Source organism: Syngnathus acus, chromosome 10, assembly GCF_901709675.1.
Source record: "Syngnathus acus chromosome 10, fSynAcu1.2, whole genome shotgun sequence".
NCBI lineage: Eukaryota > Metazoa > Chordata > Actinopteri > Syngnathiformes > Syngnathidae > Syngnathus > Syngnathus acus.
Genome location: NC_051095.1, coordinates 221,378 through 242,500, shown reverse-complemented (window position 1 = coordinate 242,500; position 21,123 = coordinate 221,378). Strand labels below are relative to the sequence as shown.

The 21,123-nt window shown below is 50.4% G+C and overlaps 2 protein-coding genes across 4 annotated transcripts in view; both read right to left on the bottom strand.

The window, feature by feature from the left end:
• The window catches only part of mta2 (metastasis associated 1 family, member 2), a 9,621-nt gene extending 309 nt beyond the window's left edge, over window positions 1–9,312 (bottom strand). Inside the window, exons 1-18 of the mRNA XM_037260571.1 lie at window positions 8,907–9,312; window positions 6,351–6,418; window positions 5,768–5,861; window positions 4,521–4,638; window positions 4,347–4,410; window positions 4,091–4,208; window positions 3,913–4,015; window positions 3,711–3,810; window positions 3,427–3,615; window positions 3,122–3,196; window positions 2,994–3,052; window positions 2,788–2,915; window positions 2,162–2,301; window positions 1,849–2,077; window positions 1,688–1,777; window positions 1,221–1,339; window positions 986–1,128; window positions 1–911 (exon numbers count right to left, since the gene is read on the bottom strand). The exon at window positions 1–911 is cut by the window's left edge and continues 309 nt beyond it. Of these exons, the coding sequence (XP_037116466.1) occupies window positions 752–911; window positions 986–1,128; window positions 1,221–1,339; window positions 1,688–1,777; window positions 1,849–2,077; window positions 2,162–2,301; window positions 2,788–2,915; window positions 2,994–3,052; window positions 3,122–3,196; window positions 3,427–3,615; window positions 3,711–3,810; window positions 3,913–4,015; window positions 4,091–4,208; window positions 4,347–4,410; window positions 4,521–4,638; window positions 5,768–5,861; window positions 6,351–6,418; window positions 8,907–8,934 (2,025 nt within the window). The 5' untranslated portion in view covers window positions 8,935–9,312 and the 3' untranslated portion in view covers window positions 1–751. The remainder of the gene's footprint in view (window positions 912–985; window positions 1,129–1,220; window positions 1,340–1,687; window positions 1,778–1,848; window positions 2,078–2,161; window positions 2,302–2,787; window positions 2,916–2,993; window positions 3,053–3,121; window positions 3,197–3,426; window positions 3,616–3,710; window positions 3,811–3,912; window positions 4,016–4,090; window positions 4,209–4,346; window positions 4,411–4,520; window positions 4,639–5,767; window positions 5,862–6,350; window positions 6,419–8,906) is intronic.
• A 1,237-nt stretch (window positions 9,313–10,549) lies between these two features.
• On the bottom strand, window positions 10,550–20,597 carry eml3 (EMAP like 3). Of its 3 annotated transcripts, XM_037260564.1 has the most exons (25): window positions 20,353–20,591; window positions 18,030–18,206; window positions 17,865–17,961; window positions 17,468–17,785; window positions 17,423–17,437; window positions 16,178–16,288; window positions 16,081–16,109; window positions 15,859–15,894; window positions 15,399–15,519; window positions 15,174–15,323; window positions 15,035–15,104; window positions 14,544–14,654; window positions 14,279–14,374; window positions 13,731–13,865; window positions 13,174–13,312; window positions 12,944–13,098; window positions 12,733–12,858; window positions 12,528–12,659; window positions 12,401–12,468; window positions 12,243–12,331; window positions 12,066–12,163; window positions 11,914–12,001; window positions 11,660–11,758; window positions 10,998–11,128; window positions 10,550–10,727 (listed from the first exon to the last, which is right to left on the bottom strand). In XM_037260564.1, exons 1-25 carry the CDS (start codon window positions 20,375–20,377, stop codon window positions 10,566–10,568), a joined length of 2,778 nt encoding a protein of 925 aa, XP_037116459.1. In that variant the 5' UTR covers window positions 20,378–20,591; the 3' UTR covers window positions 10,550–10,565. The 3 variants fall into 3 exon arrangements, with proteins under 3 accessions (XP_037116459.1, XP_037116458.1, XP_037116460.1); XM_037260563.1 differs by having other exon boundaries at window positions 17,423–17,785; XM_037260565.1 differs by lacking the exons at window positions 10,550–10,727; window positions 10,998–11,128; window positions 11,660–11,758; window positions 11,914–12,001 and having other exon boundaries at window positions 12,105–12,163; window positions 12,729–12,858; window positions 17,423–17,785; window positions 20,353–20,597.
• Window positions 20,598–21,123: the final 526 nt, after the last annotated feature.

Sequence of the window (21,123 nt, the reverse complement as noted above, 5' to 3'; positions counted from 1 at the left end):
GCAGTTATCCACTTGCCTTTTCTTTACAGACGGGTATTTGCTACAAACACAGCCATTTCTTCTTTTTTTTCCCCCTCTTTTTGATTTTTTTGAGAAAGATAAACTCCACATTGGGACCAAAGCTGCTTGAGAAAAAAAGAATCATTGCTATCCCCAAGTGCTGTGGAATCCAGGGATTATGATGATCCAATTGTCTTTGTAAAAAAGTATTTGGGGTGGGCTTTGAGATATAAAAGTGAAAGAGAGTGGAGGGTCCTGAACAATTATTGTTTAGTACCGCTGTTCAAGCGAGCACAAAACAAGCCGGTGTTATTGTACGCTATGCAATGCCTGGCTGGGATATCTGGCACAGGTCGGCAAGCTGTCCGGTGCTTGCCTGCCTGCCGGCCAACCGCGTATGGGACATGAATAAAATGGTCAGGACCAAAGGAAAAGTTTGAAGTGTTTAAAGCTTCACTTTGGGCAGAGATAGCGATGACGCACGCACACATTGACACACGGTGTGCTTTACCATCCAAAAACGTTTCAGGGAGAAAATATTTTCCACTTAAATTACACATTTAAAAGCCAGTGGGGTGTTACAAAATAATTCAGGACCTGTAATAAAATCTTACAAAGCCTGAGCTGCGGGGGGGATCCTTGGTGGGGAACTCAAAAAAAAAAAATAAAATCTCAAGAGAAAAGTATGGACACAGACCGCTGCTATCTTGTTAAGAAAAGCGACCCGCCCGCCCGCCCGCTCGCTCGCCATTCAGTCCTCGAGGACGATGGGTTCGCTGGTGCTGGACGGGAGCAAGGGCAGGGCCAGGGGGCGAGGGGGCGGCGGCGGCGGCAGCTTGAGCCGTACGGGAAGGTGAGGTTTCCGAGCCGCCCGGCGCATCTCCGATTGAGTCAGATGTTTCCTTAGTGCTCTGTGGGGGGGGGACACATTTGTCAAGTATATCTTGTGCTCAATGGGCTCGGGTCGGGCTCCATTTGGGAGTACCTGGTGTCTTTTGTAGCCACGAAGACAACAGGGTTGGGGGCTTCTCCCTGGCTGACCTTCTGACGCTTGATGACAGACTGCGAGGTGGTCCTCATGCCTGAAGTGTAGGCCCTCCCGTTGGCCGAGTAGGCCGTTCCCGAGCCCTGTCCAAAGCAAAGGCCAATTTGAGTCGGACGTGGCCGGCCGGCCGGCGCGGGACGGGACGGCTGGCGCGCCAGCGAGGGAGGACGCTCACGCTGTCAAAGCCCCTCTTTCCCAGCAGGCCTTGGCCCGCTCTAGGCTGGCTGGCCTGGTTCCTGTTGATGGGCGTCGGGGGTCCCCTGGATGCTTTCAGCTTGAGAGGAGCGGCGATGGCTGCAGACAACCAAACAAACCCAAAACATCGGATTTCATTCCAAGGCAAGGCAGCATTTAAAGGGAAAAGAATCTGGCAAAAACTAAAGCGTGTCCCACATTTCAAGTCAAAAGCAGTTGAGTAAAATGACCCGTTGGGGAAAAGTCAACGGTAGAAATGGCACTTATGGGGGGGGCATCCACACTTGCTTCCATTTGCGTGCAGCGTAACAGCTAAATGCCGACGCACCGGCATTGCTGGGAACTCTGGCCCCGACCCGAGTTCGCTGACCTCCGAGCCCCAATGGGCTCGGCGTGTATTTGGGACCCGAGCCGTCCCTCCATTTCCTACGGTCCGGCTACTCTTACCCAAGTCCTTCACGATGTTGGCCAGCGACGGTCGGGGGACCAGCTTGCTCTTCAGGGGAGTTTTTGTGGCTTTGGGCAACCGGATCATACCTGAGGAGAGCAGAGTCAAAGGTGGGTCCCAAGGCTCGAGCCGGCCGCCGCGTGCACGCGGGTGGACGTACACTCGGCTTTGACGGCATTGGCGTTGATGGAGGCGTAGGGGCGCCGCGCCGCCCGCCGAGGCTGCAGGATGTCCTGGCAGACCCGGCGGGCCACGCGGGTCAGCTTGGTGGTCTGCAGGATGAACGTTTGGCGGTTCTTGGCCAGCAGCTTGGCGCGGCCCTCGTTGCGCGTGAATGGCGACAGGCCCTGGACCTCCTGGCGGGTCATGTGACTGCGCGGCCCTGACTCCTGAAACGCAGGAGGACAATGAAATGGGCGCGTGCTTAGGGGCCGCGAGGCGTGTGTGCGCGTGCGTGCGTTGGGGCGACATACGGAGCCGGTCCGGGCGGCGCCCTCGAGCTGCGTCGGGGTCTTTAAGCCGCCGTATTTTTTCCAGTAGATCCAGCAGGAGGCGCACAGTCGGCACTGCATGTTGGGGGGCCCCCAGGCGTACCACTGAGGCGACTGGGCCGCTGGCACAAAAGACATCAAAGAGTTTCTCTTCAACTTTATTTCGCCTCAGACGAGAAATGAAAAAATCTTTCATTGCTCGCTTTTTGGTTCAAAGATTTAGAATTTGATAGTATTCTGGCTCACCTGGAGAATTGTTCTCTTATGACAACTTATTTTTACAATCCCAACTTACTTTGGACTTTCAGCATTTTCAGCGCGGGTACGGCGCAAAAGGAAACATGCGCTTGTTTCAATTTCGTGTCAAATACGCACAGTATTTGACGCTAAAGTGAACAAAGGAGACGCGCCGTCACAGATAATACGGCTGCGTGTCGGGCGTGCGGCAACTGAGGCGGCTACAGGAGTCCAATTGGTAATAAAGTCCCAGTTTACCGGAAGAGCCATTCATTCCTAAAAGAATCCATTCAAGGTGGTCGAAAAGCAACACGTTTCCTCTTTTCAATGACCAACTGAAGAAAAAAGACAAGCCACGAGGACTGACTTACTGTGACAACTCTCGCAGTTGAGTCCTTTCTGGAAGCCGGCGGCGGCGCCGGCGGCGCCGGTGGCGGCGGCGCCGTTCACGCCCGGCTTGCTCCCCGGCACCATGATCTGATTGGGGTTGGGCTTGGTGCTGGTCAGAAGGGGCCGCGGCGAAAAAAAGTTAACATTTTTTTTCTGCCGTGATGCCGCAGTGACTCGCAATACTCACTAGGTGGGGATGTAGACCTGCTTCAGCTTACTGTCCGCCTCGGCCGCCTTCAGTCGTTTCTGAGGAGGAGGCAACAAACGCTTGCTTTGTGGCCTCGGAGTGGCGCCAAACCACGACGGGCTGTTTACCTGCTGGATGTAGCGGTCTGTGGTCTTCCACATGTAGTAGAACTGGACCACGCTGGCTAAAGACTTCCAAGGGAGCTGCACAGCACAGCACAGCAAAATCAAGAAATGAAAGAGCAGGCAGGCAGGCAGGCAGGCAGGAACCAAAGTGCAGATGAACCCTTTCCTATCAAGTTGAGCGTCGGCCAAAAGGTTTTTGCATGGTAAATGTTCCGTTGACTTTCTCGGGATTCAAATGAATTTGCTCGTGAAATCGCTATTACATTTGAGGCCATCTCAGCCCCGGTGCACTTTTTTTCGCTGCTTACAAAGTCCTGGCGGATGTCGTTGAAGTCTTTGCCGTATTTCTCCAGCGCCTCTTCAAACAACATGGCCTCGGAGGCGCTCCACTCCTCCATCTCGTCGCGACAGAGCACGGGGCCGCCCTGGGGCACCAGCGTGGACATGGCCTTGGCCAAGTCGTAATGGTTCTTCTGCAGCGTGTCCATGGCGTGGAACTGCACACAGGAGACATTGCAGCGCAATGAGGGCTTAGAAGCGTGCGTCCGCCTGGCTTATTCCAGTGATTCCGGCTGGCCAACGTCGCTCTCACCAGCGTGATGTCTCGCGAAGCCGCCGCCGCGCTCATGTGCAGGCTGGGCTGGCGGATGGAGCTGCTGCAGTCCAGAGCCCGAGCGAAGGTGCCCACCGCCCTGTGAACAACAAGTCAAAGATGCAAATGAGGCGAGGGAGCTTCTCAAAGTCATCTGTTAACCACGCCGCCGTTAGTTGCTATTTGGGCTTGGGTCGTTTACCTTGCTACCACCAGAAACTGGTCAATCTGGGGGTCTTTGAGTTGGTTGTCAGGGTCCCACACCTTGGTCTCCAGCTTCTCCTGGATGCGGCCATCCAATTCTCCTGAGATTAAAAAAAAAAAGAAAAGAAAAGAAATGGATTCGAGGAAGAGCGGCGCGGGCGCATTTGGCTCCTCACCCTCCGCCAGCTTGTCGGGCACATCCGCCTGGTACTTGGAGCCCACCCTGATCTCTCCCTGGTCGGCCAACAGGGTCTTTTGGACCGGGTCGAACACCAATGAATAGAAGAAACAGTCCTGAAAAGAAAGCCGGAAGATTTGGGGGGGGGGGGAAGGAAGGAAGGAAGGTTTGCTGTGCTTCAAACAAAGCAAGCATCAGAAGCAAGGCAAAGCAAAGCCAGTTGAGGTGTGAAACGCTCTCCAAGCTCCTCTCACCTCTTTCTCCAAGTATCCTGCCAAGACATCGGTTTCATTGAGGAGGGTGACGTTGCACTTGCCCCTGGGGGGAGAGAGTGGACGGTCAGGCAGCAGGCACAAGGGTCAGGCAGCAGGCACAAGGGTCAGGCAGCAGGCACAAGGGTCAGGCGGCCACGGCAGCACAGCCACTACCTGATGTGAGTGGCCGGTAGCGACTCAAACTGGCGCGAGAGGAACAGCTCCCGGTGCTTGAGTTGGTGCTTCTGTGGCTCGGCCAGCGCCGGCTGCTTGGACTCCTCCTCAAATTCCCCTTCAAATGACAACGGCATTTTCATTTGCACTCCAACTTTGCGCCTCTTTTTGACACAAGTATCCAACCGTACCACCTCTGTCCATAACGTACGAGCAAGCGTTCCCAATTTTGCGATTTGTGGTAAGCCCAAGGGGGCGGCGCCATTATCGCCTGCTCCATCTCTGGAAGGACTCCGCCCCTGCGCTCCGCTACGGGAAACCCCGTCCGTCAGCGAGGGGGCAAGCCCGCCCGCCCGCGCTCGCACACACATTGGAGGAGGGACGCTACTTGGGCTACACCCCCTTTTCTGTTAACCTCTCACCCCCCACCGCCGTCCAGCTAGTCCCTGCCAGACAATGTCGGAAACCCCGTGTACCGAACTCGAGGTGCCCCCCCCCCCCAACATGTATCCTAACTTGCGCTGCGCGCGCACATACACACACGCACAGAGCAGCACACTCCATCTAAAGAATACACACACACACTTTCCACAAGGTCCTGTGGCAGCGCACAAAAAGGGCCTTTTGTTCCGCCACATGCGACCAAGCGTACTTATTTGTTCTTATAGACGAGCAGCCCAACTGGCACGACGGAGGACCTAGATTTGGAATTCTCAAACCCATATTGACGACGGTGTCCTCGTGTGACTGGCCAACAGTACAGTGGATGCCTCGATTTTGGAGGTGGGCACGTCTTTGTCTGAGGCGGGCGGGTGGGCGGTGCATCCTTGGGGGGGGGGCTTCCTCGCTAATGAGCAAATGTGCTCAGCCTCCGGTGGGCCGCATGTCAAAAGCAGCATAAGCCCGCCCAAACTCCTTATATCACACGCACACAAGACAAAAGAAGTGAAGGCGTCCTGGAGAAGAAGAGCGCAGCAAAGGCGCCGGCCGGGACGGGACGCATGTTGACAAATGATCCAGTTCGACTTTCATTTGAAGGCATTTTTGAGGCCCGACTTCCTCAAGGCGTGTGACACAACCGTCCAACAGCTTCTTCTTTTCAGCTTTCATTTCTTTGAAAATGTTCAATCTTGTCGCGCTCAGGCCGACCGGACTCGGCATATGTCGCCACGGTGCTTTTTTTTTTTTTTTTTTGGGGGACGCGAGGCGACTCGGCGGCGGTTCGAGTAGCGGCGGGCGCAACTTACTTGCGTTGCTGTCAGCGAGAGCGTTGAGGTTGCCGGAGATGTCTCGCCGTCTGAAGAGACATACCACCTTGGCCTCCACGTTCCCGTTGGCCGTCTGCACAAAACACGGCCAAATTTGCACAAGAAACACATCTCCGTTTAAGAAGTTCAAAAAGCCAAATGATCATCCCAAATTAAAAGCAATTCTGCCAGTTTTGTCTCTCCGTCTATCTACGCCAGCGCCTTCCGGTGGCACGCACAAAAGATGAAATGTCTGTGCGGCGCGTGGCAGAAGTACAACAACCAATGGTTGAAACGTTGAAATTGCGCAACGTTAAAAGCCAGCCAGCCAGCCGGCCGGCCAGCCAGCCAGCCAGCCAGCCAGCCGGCCAGCCAGCCAGCCAGCCAGCCAGCCAGCCAGCCAGCCAGCGAGTCTCCGGCGTGGCCAAGCGAAAGGCCAATGCCTTTTTCAAAGGATGCTTCTTCATCTTTGACTGGCTAAAAGACTGCTACGACATAAGGAGGCTCCCGCGCCAGTGTTGGGCCAAACCGGATGTGTGTGTGTGTGTGTGTGTGTGTGTGTGTGTGTGTGGCACCACGGCACCTTGTTGAGCTCTTCTATCCTGCGGATCAGGTACGGGTTGCTGGAGGAGTTCTCAAAGTAGACGTAATCTGGAAGGAGGGAAACACACAGCAAGAGGTGAAGCAGACCTACGTCCAACCAGCAAGCAGGTGGAGACGTGGGATTCTTTCAAACGTCATTTGCGCGTGGTAGTCGACAAATTGGACTCGCAAATTGTTCTCCGCATATTGCTGGCCAAATGTTAGCACGAATCACCCCAAAAGCTAAAGAATGGTGATTTATGCCACTAGTAAAATGTCCATTAATGTACAACCTTTTATTTCCATAGGGATAAAGCCAATGACAACAACTTTTTTCTCACTGTGTTGTAAAATGAAATAGTCATCTCTGGTTTATGGCGACTAATTGGTTCCACGAGCACCCGCGATAAGAGAAAATCCGCAAAGTAGTGTCACCTTCTCGTTTTGAACATTTTTTGCGTATCAATAAATGTATATGAAACCATATAAGTACGTATGTCATCATTAGAACATTAAAGAATAGTTTCAAACATGTAAATATTATATTAATAGTGTAAATGACATACAGAAAATAATATCAATATGATACGTGTGTGTAACATATGTAGCTGTAGCTAAAGTATACATACTATAAATGTTTTTACAACTCTTATCATAACTTTTTTATAACAAGTGTATATACGGTAAATATCTTTTTAAAACTCTTTTATTATTATCATTCTAACTTTTTTTTATAACATGGTACAATACTGTAAATATGTTTTTAGAACTCTTACTATACTAACAACTTTTTTTTACATTTTATAAAAATCCACGATGCACCGAAGCCTCGATAAATGATATAGCGAGGGATTACTGTACCGGAGGCCAAAAAATGTGAATTTCACTCCGATTGATGGCTTATTGGAACGAAACAAAATGTCCAGGCCCTCATCTCATCCAAAAAACGGACCAATCAAAGGCAAAAATGTCCGATTCAGCCAAGTTATTTCTTCGGTTTTGTGAAGAAGAAAAAATAAATAGTCGCGATTTGCTTGCAGAGTTAACAACCCCACCTCTTTGAAGGTCATTGGGGCCGGTCCTTCTCTGTGAGCGAGCAGGGGGGGACGGGTGAGAAGTTACGCATGGAGATGGAGGAAGGGAGGGCGACAAAAGAAACACGGCAAATTACGGACAAACCACATTGGTGTTAAGCTCAGAATTTGGCTTTCTTAAACAATCGTTTGGACGGATCGAGCTGGTGGCGCGTATCCCGGCCCAAACGTCGATTAAAAGAACTGCCGAAGGGTTTTTGACTGGCTATTGTTTGACTGGTCGCTCTGTTCATGAATGCATATTGCTATATTCAATTATAAAAAAGACAAGCTGCTACGCGTTAGTCCCAAGATTTGGTCCACGAGTCTTTGAGAAAAAGAAGAAAAAAAAGAAAATCGCTCTTTTTGTTCATGCTGTCAGAATCTAACATTGGCCCACGCACGCTTCGAGGCGCTGTTGTAATTTGAATGAGTGCTTACGTTGATCTTGAAATGAGAAAACCTAAAATTCTACACATGTAAATAGACGACTTTGACTGCGCACCCACTAAAGTGCATTGGGTAGGCAGGCAGGTAGGCAAGTCGGGTGGGTCGTTGAGGGCCGGTGTCCTACACCTTGTTGCAACACACCGAATTGGAATGATCAGCAAGATCTGGAGAAGCTGGATAACAATCGGGATCTTGCTGGACACCGGAGGACCGGAGTTGCTCGCACTGAAGCAAAGACTTGCTTTGAATACATATTCTCGATTCGACATTTGCAGCAGACTCAGCTCAGCTCAGCTTGGTTGCTTTTAGTTGAAGTCTGTTGAGAAGTTTCATTTGGACAAAAGTAGTGCTTTGCTGCCACCATCTTGTAGAATTCAGATGAAATCTTTATACTTGCGGCAAATACTCGGGGACTGTAACAATTCTGTATCCCCCCCTAACAGTCATATGTGAACTAAAGCCAGTGTCAAAACCTAAGCCGCATCTATCAGTTCAGCCTACCGGGCATTGTCAAAGCTAAGCTAATGCTAACTAGCACCATGTGTAAAGAGTCCACTTCAGGCCGATGTTGCAAATAAATAAAATTGTCGTGGGGACGACAAATTGTCGTGTTAATACGCCGAATTGAATGTTCTAACCAGAGAGGGACAGGGGTGGGGACTCGTAGTAGGTTCCCGATAACTTTGTCGGCGGACAACGAATCGAATTTGGAAGTTGACCTTTTGCAACACTTGGGCGCACTTTAGGGCTGTAAAATTTCCCCTCGGGTGGAAATTGTATCACAAAAGCGGCCTTTCAACTGGTAGTGAATGCGCTACGTCTTTTCAATAGTTGACTGGAATTGAAAAGTAGACGGTGCGGTGCCTACGTTTACCCTAGCAAGCACTAGCGGGGATTAGCGGCTAGCTCACAGACAGCTAGCGTGTAGCTAAGCTAACGTGCAGCCAGAAGGAACAACCACGCTGGAGGGAGGAGGTGGGGAGTGGTGGGGTGTTCAAAAATGAACAAAAATTTAATTAAATAAGACAACTTACCTCCCACTCGATACATGTTGGCCGCCATTCTTTAGTAATGAGCTCTGGGTTAATGCGAAGAGATCGTCTGCGGGGCTCTGTTTTAGTCCATTTATAGACGCCCGCGTCGTGAGACAAAGCCGGCCGGCTCCGGGGCACAACAAGCCGAGTGAGTGGCGGTTTAAAAAAAAAAAAAAAAAAAAAAAGTTGAAAGTTTCCGTCACGAAACGCTCCTCCAAAACATTGGTCTTGAATTTGCTCCCTCACGACAATCGTCTCCTTCTCCACTACCACCACCACCTCCTCCTCCTCCTCCTCCGCCGCCGCCGCCTTCTCACTCGCTCATTCACACGTCTGTCTCTACCTCCACTCTTCCTCTCATCCTCCGCTCAGCAGATCTTCGTCCTTCTCTTCTTCTTCTTCTTGGTCTTCACCGTCACTCGATTACACACGCTCGTCGTCATCTTCGGAAATGTTCGGCAAACGTCGGAAACGTCATCTCGACCAGGCAGTTTTGACTTACGTAAATAATAATAATACTGTAGAAAGCGTGTTTCTTTTTTAACATTTTTGACCTCTGACATAAATAGAAAAAAAGGCCAAAAAATATCTTTTTGAAAAGCATTTTCAATATGTTCACATCACAATTACATTTCCATAGCTTACATCGCATAAATGCCCACATTATATTTGTACGTTGATGGGAAAACTGGCGGGGAAAAATCCAAACAAATCAAACAAACAGGAAATGTTTCGTGTATCATCACGACTCAGAATATGCATAAAAATGACAACATTGCTATTTTTTATTGCTAGTGACAGTAAATTAAAAAGGATTCAGGCATTTACGCTATTAGGCTAACGAATTGAAAAATTGCTCATCAGACTACATACGTGCAACTTAAGTTGAGGGTGGTTTTCAACTTAGACATGATGTAAAAAAAGCGGAAAATGGATTTCAATGTTATTTACAAAAGGCGGTAAAATGTTTCAAGAAAGCATCTCGAAAATGACAGACTATGAATGACTATGTGGGCAAAAATGGTCAAGAACAAGTTGGAAAAATGAAGATGGCCTAAAAAACGTTGTGCTTGTTGAGCAAACGCGGAGCAACACTGCCCCCTAACCGTCAGTCGACGGCACATTGCTGCCTGAGCTTCAGGCACTCACTCACTCACTAAGTCACTCACTCGCATGTTGTCGCTGTGCGCGTGTGCCTTTCCTCTTGCGCATTCCTTGAATGGAACGCGATTGTGATTGGTCGGTTGTCTGTCTGTCTGTCTGTATAAAGCTTGCGACTGGCTGACTGGCGAACAGGTTAGGGTTCGACTCGTCTGATAGACGAATGTGGACAAGCAATCCAGAAAATGATTGCAAGGTCTTCACTGTACTTTTGCGTATACACAAATGGACAACGAACGTTAATGGACTTCCTGGGAGGGAAGAGCTTTTGGCAGTGTGGTAACGGCACTTTGATTGTTAGCCAACAAGAACACAGTACAGTTAAGTACGCTATTTAAAGCAGGGCTTATTAAACCTTTTGGGTCCAGGGAACTTTTACAGGAAGGAGAGGGGAAAAAAAAAAAAGTTGCCCTCCCCCCAAAATTGCAACGTTAAAATAAACGTCGCCCGTCCGCGTTGTGCGGGTTTCTTTGTCTACATTCTTTTTGCGGCCGCCACCTAGTGGCTGCTGGGAGCGGGTTCCGGAGAGCCTGCGGGGAGCACCCGCCACTGGAAGATGCACGTGTCCTTGCCGCCCACCGAGAGCAAGTGCGCGTCGCTGTGGGTGAAGCGCACGTTGGTGACGTGGCTGCCGTGGCCCTCGTACCTGCGGCTCGGCGCCTGGAACGAACGAACGAACGAACGGGCGGAACAAAGACGTGCGTCTGGTGAAAAAGACTTTTTTTTGCTGCTTTTCCAGCCCAAACAGCAAATCCAGCGCAGGCATTTAGTTGCGAGCGGACCAGAATGGGCGGGAAAGCAGCCAGGAAGTGGAGTTGGCATATGCGCTTATGCAAATTCCAAAACCGGTTTGGAGGCTTGGCCAGATCATGTTTGCTTCAGCAAAACACTGCACCGTGCCGTGCCGTGCCGCGCCGCGCCGCGCCGCACCTTGAGTTTGGGGCAGGGGTACTGGAAGAGGTGGACTTTGCAGAAGTCGTCCGCCACCGCCACCACGCTCTCGCTGTGGGAGCGGCACAGCGCGTTGATGTCGGTGCCGTCCGAGCCCTCCGGCCACACGCCTGGTGATGGCGGCAAAAATGCAGAAAGAGATGCTTCGTCAATGATGAAATGAATTGACATATTTTCTTCCTTTGATATAACAATCGTACAGAGAGAGGCTCAAGCTTTCCGCTTCAACAGTAACAATTGACTTCTGATCTTTGTATTGAATCCAAATAAAACAATTTGCTCTCAGCTCAGAAAACAATGACGCCAATTGTCGGACACATTCCAGGCCAAACCAGGAATGAAATCATAATTGACGTTTTGCACAATTTGAAATAATGTCGCAAACTATTGTTCAGTAAAGGGATGGAACATTGAAAAGTGTTTTATTTGAAATCCAACTCCATGAGGAGCATTTTTGAGTGCCAAAAAATCGTTGTTTTGAAAACCCAAAGAAAAGATTCTAAAAAAAACGTTGTTTGACACTAAACTACCACGAGATGGCAGCAAATGGTGGCATTTCTTTGACCTGTATGAAATCAACCATTGCAGCAGCTGCAAATGGCGCCATGCCAGGGCAGGCAGGCAAAAACACCTTTCCTCACCCATGACGTGGAAGCCCAGCACGCAGGTGTAGGAGGCCCACTCCCGGTCTTTGCTCTCCGAGCGATTCCTCAGCAGTTTGCAGCCCGCAGCGACGTCCCCTGACAACAAACAAGTGTGCCATCTAGTGGAGGAGTGTTTAATTGTTCCGCCGAGGTCGCTAGCAAAGATAGACGGCCGGACGAGGACGGACGGACACATTTTTGGGAAAATGATATTTAGGAAAAAAAGAAAAAAGCAGCATATATCAACTTACAATAGAGGATTTCATAGTCGCCCGAATTTGACATGATGTACTTTCCGTCTTTGGACCAATCCAGGTGAGTTATGAAACTGGAGTGACCCTGTGAGCAAAGATAGGCGAGGGGCAGAGTGCAGCAGGATCGCCATGGATGCGGCGGGGCTTACGTTGCATCTCCCAAAACGAGTGTAACTGCGGCCATTTTCAGTCACGTTATAGATGTAGATGAAGTTGTCATGGGAGCCCACCGCCAGGAAGCTGCCGTCTGAAAGCACGCACGCACGCACCCACGTTGGTAATGCGTTCCCGCCCACCCGCTGGGAGGAGCTTCAACTCTCTCGTACCTGGAGAGTATCTCATGACGGAATGCTGCTCGTTGCCGTCCACAGCCTCGGAGATGACCTCGGCCGTCAGCAGGTCCAGGACCACCCATCTGTTGCGAAGGCGGGCGGAGGGAGGGAGTCATTTCTGCCGTGGCAGCGCAATGCCGTCCGCAACTTACCTTCCCGTGCTGAGGCCGACCGACACCACCGATCCGTTTGGGCAGAAATCGGCGCACAAGCCGTACTCCTACAGAAAAACAGCGCTGATGTTTGCGAGGGGGCAAAAAGCTCTGGCCAGCCGGGTACCTCCAGGGAGACGCTCCAGCGCAGCGCGTGCTCCTCGGCGTTCCACAGGCACACCTGCCGGTCGTGGCCACAGGACAGGAAGCCGTTGAGCGACGGATGCGTGGCCAGCCCCCACAGCTCGTCCACGTGGCCCTGAGAGCCGGCCGGACGCCATTCGGGTGAGTCGGAAGCTGGGCGAGCTTTGCGGCCGGCCTCTCGCACCTACTTGCACGACGGCCACGAAGCCGGTGGAGAAGGCGCCCCTCAGGATGGCGTTTCGGCTCGTTCCCACTAACACTTCCTCTCCGTCGACATCGGCGAGGGTGCGGATCGCCCCGAACTTTTCGGGAATCTGGACAAGCGGGTGTGAGGCAGGCGGGTGAAGGAGCGGCGGCGGCGGCTTTGCGCTGTTTTTTTTGCCGTCGTTTGCGCTTCACCTCGCACTCGTGCTCCGGAGCCAGGTCGGCGCTCCAGCGGATGATCTTGCGGTCTTTGCTTCCTCCGCTGAGCAGCGCGGCGCCGCCCTGCAGCGCGCACAAGGTGAAAACGCTGCCCTCGTGCGCTTTGGTCTGCCGCATGATCTGGAAGGTCTCTGAAGGGAAAGGTCCAAAGACAACATCATCGATCGGCATATGGGGCGATGAAAGTCAGACATGCTCCTTCCTACCTTTGGCCCCTTTGCCCAGAGTTCTGACATCGGCCGCTGACCTGCCCCAGGTCAGGATGTTCCCCTCCGAGTCGCCGGTCAAAACGTCGCCAGTCAGGCTGAACACAAAGCACTGGATAAACTTGGGCTTTTTGTATTTCTGCAAGAAAAGAAAGCCAAGGGAGACTTTTCAGGGCAGAGGTCGGCCCAGGCGATTTCATGCGCATTGCCGTGGGGACTAAGCGGTTCAGAAAATGGATGGATGGATGTTTTCTTCCGTTATGACTGTCAACACCGTTGTTAAATCTATCTACACTCGCTTTGAAATCAGAGACGGACGGTTCAAATATTGGAAAAAGATCAATGGGATCAAAATGGCGAGCGACATCTGTCCTTTTTGAAAGTCAAGACAATTTGCGCTTTTACTATCCACACGTGGAGTCTGTCTGTCTGTCCATCCACAATTTGTCTTCATAATAATACATTCAATTAGTACAGGGCTTTTCAAAGAGGCTTGACGGACCGCATCGGGCCACGGGGGACGTGAAGGTGACACGCGGGAGGGAGGCCAGGCTCACCCCAAAGATGCCTTGCTTCTTGGTGAACTGCCCTGCGCTCAGGGTCCAGAAGTAGACGTGGGATTTGCCGCAGGTGATGATGTTGCCACTGTCGCCGGGGTGGAAGTCCACGGCGAACACCGTCTCGTTGGTGGTCTTCCAAAACAAAAGACACCGCATCGTCAGGTTGCACTTTTTTTGGCCCTACGACACTAACACCGACGTTTTCTTTTCACGCTGATTCCTTTGAGTCGTATACTGAAATTCAAATAAAATACGACTTGGTTTTATTCGGAAAGTGGATGGACGGATTCTAGGTGCTTGATTATTGCGGCCGGGGCATGACGAATAAAAAGACGTCCTCAAAAGTGATCCCTTTTTCTCTTATTTGAAACGAGCGGCGGCTAAGAATTCGGAGCTGGAGTCCGTGTGCTGCGCCAACGGTGCCTTGTGCCAAAAGAAAAGGTGTGGAAAGGCTCCCAGCTAGGACCCCTGGCAGATGTTCTTCACCACGACTTCAAGAAACGGACACAAAAAGCTCCATTCATTGCGATTATCTTGCGACTTACCTTGACCTCGGCTTGCTTGCTCCCCTTGGCGCAGTCCCACACGGACAACATGTGCTCGTTGGACTCATCGATCACGCACAGGAAGACGCCCGAGTCCTGAGAAGGCAAGTTTCCGACTAGGGTTAGCGGAGAGACAGAAAAAGTCTCTATGAGCTCAAAGCGCAGCCAGCGGTGGTGGCAGGGCAACTGACAACACGCACGCCCGCCCGCCCGCCGGCCCGCTTTGATTGTTTTTTGCCATCCTTCTCAAGATGTTCAAACTCACCATGGTGGAAAAAGCAACAGAGACCACTCCTCTCTGGAAGGTTCCCAGTCCGATTTGCTGCAGTGTGACCAAGGTGGTCGAGTCCCAGATGTGAACGCAAGGCTGCAGGGGCTAACGCACACACACACACGTACAGCGTCTCAAAGGATCATTTTCAACACGTCTGATGAGAACTAAACAAGCTGTGTGTCATTTGTTTTCTTCCCAAAAGTGATTTTGTGATTGACTTTTTCCTCCCTCCCGCAGATTGAGCATTTCTGCATGAATTGCTCTCGCGCCATTTCCAACACTCAAGTCCCGTGCAAGCATGGGAATGTCACTAAGTTTACAAAACGACAATGAAATAATCAAATCCATCTGGTTCTTGAGGCCCATTCTCAATGTTTTTTTGGATCTACAATGTAATATTATGCGCGTCTTGATCGTCATGTGTGCTGAACGTTTTCATTTTTGCGGAAATGCAACCGATTTGCGCCAGCTATTACCACCACCTTGCCGTCTTTGTCCACACCCGCCGTTTGGCCGGACGCGATCCGCACTTTGTCGGGATGCAGCGCGAGACTGCAAGCAAAGCAGAAAGGTTGGACGCGGCAGGCATTTTAGGAGCGGCAATTTGTTCTCTCCGCTGACCAGCGAACGCAGTCGCTGTGTCTGCGGTAGTGGCGCTGCGTGCGCTTGTCCATGTGGTAGAGGACCACCACGCGGGCCACGAAGTAGACGGCCTCGCCCGTGGGCAGCGTGTACAGGTTGGCCCGACAGTCTCGCCCCCGGTAGCCGTAGCTGCGGCGCCGTGGGTCAAGGTCGACGCCTCCGAGTGTCACTTTGGACGCGCGGCCATGCTGCAAGCTAGGATACACCCAGTCCAGCTCCAGGCTCTGGGAGGGCGGCTCCGTCTTCAGCTCGTGGTAATTTTGGATGGCGCTCGGGACGTACATGGTGATGGGCCGGCCGCGGATGAACATTTTGATGGACTGGCCTGGAAAAGGACATTCCACTCACTCATGCTGTCATGGTTGACTATTTGGAAGGATTCTTTGAGTCAGACACAGGACTCCTTCAAAATGGTGTGGAACATACGATAGCGTATCGTTTAGGACCTAGCGCAGAGCCTTGGGGAACGTATATTCGTTCAACCTCACATCTCGCACAAAGATTTGTTTGGAGCTATCAAAAAAAAATGGCAAATTAAAATCAAATTCGACTCAAATTGAAAAATACCCAAAAAGTGAAGTGTACATTTAGTCACTCTGATGGCAGATTTTGCGAGCGGGTGGGACCAAATCCTCAGAACAAATACATTTCAAACTTGACCGACCTTGACCATAGGTTCGTCTTCGAGAGCCGGGGGATCCTGTGAGGGTGAATCGGAGGGGACATTTTAAAAATCTTTTGCTTTTCTTTTCCGATAACCATTCTGAGAATGACCATTTTCAAGCTGATGAACGCTCGCAATTGCTTTTCTGAGCACAAGGAGAGTGTTTGCCATACAAAAGCCACAAGTTCCATTTTTTGAAAAGAAAAAAAAGAAAATAATCACCTGCGCTGGCAACGAGCTCCTTGACACGACTGCGGAGAAAGGAAGACAAGCGGGATGAGCAGAAGCGCACAAGCAGGCTCGCTCGCGCATGTCCCACTTCTCTAAGCTTGGCGAGCGGCTGAGGAGAGTGGCCGAGGACGCCGCTTTTCTGTCCAGTCGCTTGACCTGCCTCTTCAGGTTGCCCAGTTTTTCGCTATTCCTTCGAAGTCTGAAAAAAAAGAAGACATTTATTCGCCGCTGAAAAATACGCTTCACCTTTTTCGACATATTTTATAAATAGGATAAACTTGCACACGTTTTTTCGCCCTTTCTCATTTCGACCTGTGGTGTGTGCGATTGGAGAACATCAACTAACAATAGCACAGAGTCTCCCAAAAAAACCTAAAATAAATAGATAGACAGATATCTAATATAAATAAAAGAAAACCAATATAATATATACCGTAATTTTCGGACTATAAGTCGCGGTTTTTTTTCATAGTTTGGGTGGGGGGGGGCGACTTGTACTCAGGAGCGACTTATATACATATATATGTTTTTTTTTCACTTTTTTGGGCATTTTATGGCTGGTGCGACTTATACTCCGGTGCGACTTATAGTCCGAAAATTACGGTACAATAAAATAAATAAGAAGAAAAACATAACAAATAAATAAAAGAAAAACAAAAATGCCCTCCAAGCTGATTGATAAATTCTCCACATTCAAAAGCTAACTATGATGAAAAATGCCAAAGGAAGACCCAGCCAACAAAAAGTCATGTGGTGAGCAATGTCAGAATGTCAAGCGGCCTGGCCTGCCAAGCACAAGCAAGCGGAAGGAAGGAAGGAAGGAAGGAAGGAAGGAAGGAAGGAAGGAAGGAAGGAAGGAAGGAAGGAAGGAAGGAAGGAAGGAAGGAAGGAAGGAAGGAAGGAAGGAAGTCGCCAAAACTCGCCCGGCTGCAAACTTTGAACAAACCACGGCCCAAAACTGTCAAAACTGGTTCTCAAACCGGAGTCGTAGCTTGTGGTTACGAAAAAAAGAAAGAAAGAAAAAAAAGCAGGAATAGATGTCGTACAAGCTCCTGTTTCATTTAAAAACCAAGCAATGAATGACTTTTGTCTTTCGGCCAATCAAATGAAACAATTTGCGGGCAACGTGCTCTGTATTTGTACCACGCCAAATGCTACACACCCATAGCGCAAACCTTTTGTTGGGATTGTGAGGGGCACCCGTGTCCTTGGACCCAAAACCTTTAACAAGCCTTGCTAAATTGACCCCAAATAAACCACCTTAGACGGACAACATTTTCTCAACAAGAACATTTTGGAAGAAAGAAGAGTTGAATTTGGCCAGCTCACGCACAGAGGTTTGTGCTGCGCTTCTTGCCGGACACTGGACAAAGGGCCGAGGTTCTGATCGAGAGACGTGTCCTCCGGCCAATCGCGTCCATTCTGGGGGCCGCCGGCGCTGGTCCAAACGGGCTCCTCGCCAGCCGCTGTCCGAGTGGGCTCCGTTTCTCGCTGCGCCGCTCCGTCGTGGTCGTCCGGGTCCTCGTCCTCCTCCACGCTGGGGGCGCGGTGCAGCTTGGCCCGCAGAGGGAGGGGGTCCTCCAGGTGGAGGCTCTGCGCCCCCCCGGATAAAGCCGCCTTTGGCTCGGGATGGCCCGCCTCCGTCTGGGTGGAGCGATCCGCCGTCGCCGGCCCCGAAATGCTCCGTGGTGTTTGGCTGGGCACAAAAGCGGAGGGGCGTGAACTCAGCGACTCGGGGTTTGAAAAGAATTCCCAACGGCATTTTTTTCCAGTACCTGCACTCACACAGGAGGACTCGGTCCAAGCTGGAATAAATGCTTGCGCCCTCGTGACAGCAAATTTGGTTGATCAGTCCGGCAGCGGCGGGGTTCACTAGAAGCCACGGGTCAAATGGAGTCAATGGAATGGTCGGTCGGTCGGTCGGTCGGTCGGGGCCTCACCTGCGATCAACTGCTGCTTGAGCACGAGGAGAAGCCCATCGTGGAGGCGGATCCGGCGCAAGGCGTCCGCCAGCGAGGCCTTGAGCAGCGTGAGCTCGTCCTCCTGCGCCCGAAGACGCGTCTCCGTCGGCGCCGCCCGCTCGGTCGAATCGGCGCCGCTGTCCGCCGGCGCGTCATCTGAGGACAGAGCGTGCCATGGGCACCCGTGCGGTTGCATTGTGCGTGAGCAAGCTACGCTACGCTTGCGTGAAAAGAAACGTCTCTTGCAGAAGTCACGCTACAAGCAAGCCGCATTTTTAACCCCATGTCGGAGCCACGAGGATTGCACAGGTTGCAAAAGTACACGTACACACACACACACACACTGTCGTTAAGCCTCGACGCCGAGAGATCCGAGTTTATGGCAGAATCCCAACCGCAAACTCGTCTGGCAGCAAGTGTCGCTGGAAGAAGATTCCGGAATGATGATGATCAATGGTACGATGGTTGTTCTTGTCAAACTGGTCAACTGGCGCATTTGGCCTCGTTTCCATTTTTCTTGGCATCACGTGCAGGCAGACAAGAAAGAGAGCCCTCGTTGATATGACTCACAATTCAAATGTAAAGAATGAAAGACGAAAGGTTGGTCGCGTCAATTCTTTGGCTATTGCGCCGCTCCTTATGTGTGTTGCGCACCTTGGCTGGCCACTTGGGGGCAGTATAATACATCCATGGAGACAGCTACAACGCCTCAGTCAGATGAATTGATATGAGCCGCTTTTTCACAGAGTATCTTTCGACAGTGTTGCTCTTCCTTTTACTGGGTTTTAAAAGGCCGTCGTCTGCTAGCATTGAGCTAAGATAGCCAAGCTAAGGCAAAGCTGCTAAATTGTTTTCAATACAAAATGCATAGTTGTCTTCAAGATTCGTTTGAAACTCGTTTTGCCATTAAATTACGTAGCGTAAAAAAAATGTGCCCAACTGCTGCTTGATTGATGTCAAGTCTCCACTTTTTGCAGACAAATGCCATGAAGTTGAAGTTTTGCTGACGGCCCCATTAGACGTCAGTCGGCACGGCTCGGCTCGGCTCGGCTCGGCCCGGCCCGGCCGTGCGCACGGCACGACGCCTGCCTAAGTACGGGGGGGGGATCGGGATTTGGCAATCGTCAGTGAATGGGCGTGACTGAGCTTGCTCTCCAAAGGAATACAGATAGAAAGTTTCACAATGCGCTGATTCTTGTTTTGTATTCTTTGTTCTCCGTCTCGTGGTGAGATTATGAACGGAATGGGCCCTTTTCTTGAAGCTTGTTTCACATTTACTGTACAATGGGGAATCCAATGTGCCTGCGATGCTCAAGACAAATGTTCTATCAGGCAGACTGTGATTACAGGCAATTTTGAACGAAACCATCTAATTCAGTGCAGACGCAATATGTTGCAAGCAGCGGACTCAAACACAAACAAACACACACACACACACACACACACACACACACACACACACACACACACACACACACAGGCAAATCGATGGTGTGATTGCTCAAAAAGTTCGAAAACAGCTCAACAAGACAGTGGGGAAAACACAACTTGTGTCGAAATGAAGCTTCTCAACTTGAATCAAGTTCCTTGGTTCCAAGATGTCAGGGGATGGTGGTCGAGCACTAGTTTTGTCCAAATGAACATCCCCAACTCACTTCAACAAGGTGACTTGGCAGCAGAATGACAACAAATGACTCTTTTTGAGAAAACAAAGCTCCTCAACTCACTTCAACACAGTTCCCTGGCTTCATTAGGCAAAGCACTCCTTTGGTCTCGTTGAAGCGCCTCAATGTACTTCAACATAGTCCCTTGGTATGTACCAAATGAAGCTCAGCGGGTCAAGTTCAGGAGGCAATTAATTACTTTATCACACAGGATCACGTTGGTTTGGATTGATACCTGAACTGCATTTCATATTCACTTGGTGTGTCAATCTTACTGATCTGAAACATTTAAGCGTGATAAATATCGAAAAATAAAGAGCACATTGTGGGAAAATTCTAACTCACGATTGACACTAGATGCATATTTGTAATTAGCCACGTGGCTAAAACACCCAACAACAACTCTTTTGCAAAGAATGTTTTCTTCACAATCAACAACAAGGAAAGCATTGATTGAAAACCATAAGACAGTTCCCAAACGAGCCAACATCTGCCTCCACGCCTACGCACTCATGTCAGTCACACGCACACACGCACGCACGCACGCCCACAAGCATGTTCTTCACTCAATGGGGGAAAAAAAGAGGATGTAGCTCAACTTAGCACAAAGGAATACCGACAAAAACACACGTACTCACCCAGGCTGTTGGTTGAGGAGTCCATGGTGGGATTTTTGGGGGATTAGGCTTCTTTTATGACCCGTGTCGTCGAGAGTCCAGAGGCGACCCGAATAAAAGGGTGCTTCGTCCCCATGCTGCGAGGGAGGAAGGAAGGAAGGAAGGAGTGTCGCTCAAACACGCACTCCGCGTCAAGTTGAGCCGAGAGAATTTTGCCCCCGAAGGCCAGCCACCGCGTCGAGTATCCAAACTGGAACTATTGGTTCGCTCTAATTCGCTTCTCGTTTAACTCTTCATAGTAAGACGGTAGGTACGCCTCGCACTCCTTGCTTGGAGGGTTTGGCGCCACCATGCGGACGTTTTCATCACTGCAACGGTAGTTTCCGTGAACTTTACCAAGGTTTTATATTTGCTGTCAATAGTTCATCATTTGTTTAATGATAAGAATATAAACCCGTGTGCTTTTTCTTCAGTTTTAATCTCTCGGTATACTACATGATGAGTGGATACCAAACGGCTGAAACGAGTATCATTACACACTCACGCAGTGACGACATGAAATACAATTCAATGGTTATCGACACAATCATAGTCCATTTCCCTTGCCTTCCTGGGTCCATTTGGGTTCTTTTTCTGTAATGCTTTCAATGTTTTATGTAAAGCACCTTGAATTTGTCTTGTACATGAAATGTGCAATACAAATGAACTTGCGTTGCCTAAATATTTTTCCTGGTCTGAAATACGCCCATATTTCACGGCCATTTCAGTTCCTCTTTAGTTATTGGATGGTAA